Source organism: Canis lupus, unplaced genomic scaffold (genome assembly GCF_011100685.1).
Source record: "Canis lupus familiaris isolate Mischka breed German Shepherd unplaced genomic scaffold, alternate assembly UU_Cfam_GSD_1.0 chrUn_S1054H1223, whole genome shotgun sequence".
NCBI classification, from domain to species: Eukaryota; Metazoa; Chordata; class Mammalia; order Carnivora; family Canidae; genus Canis; species Canis lupus.
The window spans coordinates 1-4625 of NW_023329868.1; the positions used below are offsets into that span (position 1 = coordinate 1).

At 58.4% G+C, this 4625-nt stretch overlaps 1 protein-coding gene across 1 annotated transcript; it reads right to left on the bottom strand.

The window, feature by feature from the left end:
* Window positions 1–2421: 2421 nt before the first annotated feature.
* LOC119878164 (collagen alpha-1(I) chain-like) lies at window positions 2422–4625 on the bottom strand (the record flags this gene model as incomplete). The annotated part of the gene is made up of 2 exons (XM_038588889.1): window positions 2992–4625; window positions 2422–2896 (listed from the first exon to the last, which is right to left on the bottom strand). Coding segments are annotated over exons 1-2 (2109 nt in total), but the record flags the coding sequence as incomplete, so codon positions are not given.

A 4625-nucleotide genomic window follows, 5' to 3' on the forward strand; every position in this document is an offset into this window, starting at 1 on the left:
AAACAACCACTCCTGGTTTGGTTTGATCTGTTCCACAGTTCTTCTGGTCTCGATTTCGTTGAGTTCTGCTCGAATCTTTATTAACTCTCTTCTGCTGGGTGTAGGATCTATTTGCTGTTTTTTTTTTTTCTCTAGGTCCTTTAGGTGTAAGGTTAGCTTTTGTATTTGAGTTCTTTCCAGCTTTTGGATGGCTGCTATTGTGATGTATTTCCCCCTCAGGACTGCTTTTGGTGTATCCCAAAGGTTTTAAATGGTAGTATATCATTCTCATTAGTTTCCATGAATCTTTTTAATTTCTCCTTAATTTCCTGGTTGACCCTTTCATCTTTTAGCAGGATGGTCCTTAACCTCCACGTGTTTGAAGTCCTTCCAAACTTCTTGTTGTGATTTAGTTCTAATTTCAAGGCATCATGGTCTGAGAATATGCAGGGGACGATCCCAATCTTTGGGTATCGGCTCAGATCCAATTTGTGACCCAGTATGTGGTCTATTCTGGAGAAAGTTCCATGTGCACTTGAGAAGAATGTATTTTCAGTTGAGTTTGGATGTAAAGTTCTGTAGATATCTGTGAAATCCATCTGTCCAGTGTATCATTTAAAGCTCTCGTTTCTTTGGCGATGTTGTTTTAGGAAACTATCAAGTGTAGAAAGCGCTAGATTGAAGTCACAAGTATAAGTGTATTATTATCTAAGTACGTCTTCACTTTGGTTATTAATTGATTGATATATTTGGCAGCTCCACATTCGCGGCATATATATTGAGGATTGTTAAGTCCTCGTTGGATAGATCCTTTAATTATGATATGGTGTCCCTCTTCATCTCTCACTGCGGTCTTCGGGGTACGTTTTAGTTTATCGGATATAAGGATGGCTACCCCTGCTTTCTTTTGAGGACCATTCGAATGGTAAATGGTTCTCCAACCTTTTATTTTCAGGCTGTAGGTGTCCTTCTGTCTAAAATGAGTCTCTTGTAGACAGCAAATAGAGGGTCCTGCTTTTTTATCCAGTCTGACCCTGCGCCTTTTGATGGGGTCATTAAGCCCGTTCACGTTCAGAGTTACTATTGAAAGATATGAGTTTAGTGTCATCATGATACTTATTCAGTCCCGTTTTTGTGGATTGTTCCAGTGGACTTCTTCTTAAAGGGAATTTTGAGAGTCCCCTTAAAATTTCTTGCAGAGCTGGTTTGGAGGTCACATATTCTTTCAGTTCCTGCCTGTCTTGTAAGCTCTTCTTTCTCTCCATTCTGATTGAGATCCTTGCTGGATAAAGTATTCTCGGTTGCATGTGTTTTCTCATTTAGGACCCTGACTATATCCTGCCAGCCCTTTCTGGCTTGCCAGGTCTCTGTGGAGGGTCTGCAGTTACTCTAATACTCCTCCCCATAAAAGTCAGGGATTTCTTGTCTTGCTGCTTTAAGGATCTTCTCTTTATCTTTGGAATTTGCAAGCTTCACCATTAAATGTCGAGGTGTTGAACAGTTTTTATTCATTTCAGGGGGTGGAATCTCTCTATTTCCTGGATATGAATGCCTGTTTCCCTTCCCAGATTAGCAAAGTTTTCAGATATGATTTGTTCAATACATATTCTGGGCCTCTGTCACATTTGGCCCTCTGGAACCCCAACGAAACGTAGGTTTTTCTTCCTCAGGCTGTCATTTATTTCCCTTAATCTATCCTCATGGTCCTTTACTTGTTTGTCTCTTTTTCCTCATTCCCTCTTTGCCATCAACTTGTCTTCTATGTCACTCACTCGTTCTTCTACCTTGTTAACCCTCATCATTAGAACTTCTAGTTTGGATTGTGTCTCATTCAATTGATTTTTAATTTTCTGCCTGATTAGCTCTAAATTCTGCAGTCATGAAGTCTCTTGAGTCCTTTTTGCTTTTTTCTAGAGCACCAGTAGCTTTATAATAATGCTTCTGAATTGGCTTTCTGACATTGAATTGTAATCCAGATTTTGTAACTCTATGGGAGAGAGGATGTTTCTGATTCTTTCTTTTGAGGTGAGGTTTTCCTTCTAGTCATTTTGCTCAGTGCAGAGTGCCAAAAACATGTTGTATTGGGAAAAGGAGAAAAAGAGAGGAGAGAAAGACGGAAAGAAAAAAAAAAAGAAAGAAAAAAGGAAGAAAAAGAGAAGAAAAAGAAAAAAAGAAAAAAAAAGGGTGGGGGAAGCAAACAGAAAAAAAAATAACAACAACAACAACACAACAAAACAAGGGGGAGTATCGTCTGATTCTGTATCCTGCAAGTCGCTTGTCTTACCCTGGAACTTTCCAGTGCTGCTTGGTCAATAACTTGTTTTTCCCCTGTCCTTCTCGCTGGTCTTCTGGGGGAGGGTCTATTGTGCTGATTTTCAGTTGTTAGCACTTGGGGGAGCTGCTCAACCCCCTGCCTGGTGCAGGGCTCAGGGGGTTGTTTACCCCGTGAGGCCCCAGTGCGCAGCGCCAGCGAGGGGCTCCCAGCGTGCACTGGGCTCGAGCGCGGTCCCCCGGACTGACGGCCAGCCGACCCTGCGGACAGACGGGCCACAAAGCATGTCGCCCTGCGCCTGCTGAACCGCGAGCGCCCGAGGATGTCAGCGCGCTGAGGAAGGTGCGAGCCGCGGGGGCCGCGGCGCGGCGAAGGCAGGGGACCCGAGCTGCCGGGCGACGGTGCGGGCTGCGCGGCGGCCTCGTCCCTCGCGGCGCCTGGGTGCCTCGCGGCGGTGCTTCCGGACCCTGCACTCCCGCGGCGTGGGTGCCGCGCGGGCTGTGCCGGGCAGACGGGCGGGTTGCAGGAGCTGCGGTGCCTGAGGAGGGGGCGGCGTCCGGCTCCCGCGCGGCAGCGGCGAGGGCCCAGGGGCCCAGGCGGAAGCGGCTCGTGTTTAGGGCAGCGCGAGCGGCGGACAGACGGTCCCTGGACAGCTCGAGAGCCTCCGTCCACGTCGCCCGAGGCAGCAAGTGCCGGGTCTGTCCGGATGCGGGGCACCGCCCCTGGGGGACGCGCGCTACCTTCGTGTCGCCCTGGCACCGGCCGCGCAGGCGCGCTGGGACCGTGGGGCTGCGGGCGAGCTGCACTTGCTGCAGGCTACCGCCGCCTCCAGCGCCAGGGGACCCGCGCCACAGGTGGCATCCGGGGCGGGGCCTGCGCGCCGGCAGGGGCGGGGGAGCGGTGGGGCGGAAGGACCCCGGACGACGGGGCGCGGCGCTGCCTGGGCTCCCCGCACTGCCTGGCCCTTCCCCAGGTGCCTCCGCGCGCCGGCCGGCCCCAGCGGCCAGGCTCCGGGGCGCCCAGTGCGCAGGCGCCGGCGGCGGGCTCCGAGCGTGCCGGGCTGGAGCGCGGTGGGCGCGTGGCGGCGGCGGCGGCGGCGGGGGAGCGGTGGGGCGGAAGGACCCCCGGACGGCAGGGCGCGGTGCTGCCTGGGCTCCCCGGTGCGGGTGTGGCCCCTCCCAGGTGCCTCCGCACTCAGGCCGGCCCCCAGCGTGCGGGGCCTCCCGGTCGACCAGTGCGCAGGCGCCGGGGGGGGCTCCCAGCGTGCACTGCGTCGAGCGCGGTCCCCCGGACTGACGGCCAGCCCTGCGGATGGACGGGGTGTGCCCTGTCGCCCTGCGCCTGCTGAACTCCGAGCGCCGAGGATGTCTGCGCTGAGGAAGGTACGGGCCGCGGGCGGGGCGCGGGCAGGGACCCGGAGCTGCAGGGTGACCGGCGTGGCTGCGCGGCGGCCTGTCCCTGCGGCGCCTGGTGCCTCGCCGGCGGTGCTTCCCGGACCCTGCACTCCCGGGCGTGGGTGCGGCGGGACTGTTCCGGGCAGACGGGCGGGCTGAGGAGCTGCGGGGCCTGAGGAGGGGGCGGCGTCCGGCTCCCGCGGGCAGCGGCGAGGGCCCAGGGGCCCAGGCGGAAGCGGCTCGTGTTTAGGGCAGCGCCAGCGGCGGACAGACGGTCCCTGGACAGCTCGAGAGCCTCCGTCCACGTCGCCCGAGGCAGCAAGTGCCGGTCTGTCCTCCGGATGGGGGCACCGCCCCTGGGGGACGCGCGCTACCTTCCTGTCGCCCTGGCACCGGCCGCGCAGGCGCGCTGGGACCGTGGGGCTGCGGGCGAGCTGCACTTGCTGCAGGCTACCGCCGCCCCAGCGCCAGGGACCCGCGCCACAGGTGGCATCCGGGGCGGGGCCTGCGCCGGCAGGGGCGGGGGAGCGGTGGGGCGGAAGGATCCCGGACGCTGCTCGGCGCTGCCTGGGCTCCCCGCGCTTGCCTGGCCCTTCCCAGGTGCCTCCGCGCGCCGGCTGGCCCCCAGCGCGCCAGGCCTCCGGGGCGCCCAGTGCGCAGGCGCCGGCGGGGGCTCCGAGGTGGGCTGGAGCGGGTGGGAGCGTGGCGGTGGCGGCGGCGGCGGCGGCCCGCGGATTGTCGGCTGGCGGTGCGGATGGACGGACGGGCCACAAAGCATGTCGCCCTTCGCCTGCTGAACTCAGAGCGCTCGAGGATGTCGGCGCTGAGGAAGGTGCGAGCCGCCGGGGCCGGGGCGGGGGCGGGCTGCACGCGGCGCCCTCCTCCTCCCTCGCCCGGGCTGGCTGTCTCGCTGGCGGGGCCTCCCGGACCACGCGCTGCCGGGGCGTGGGTGCGGCGCAGTGCGATGGGCTGGTTTTCAT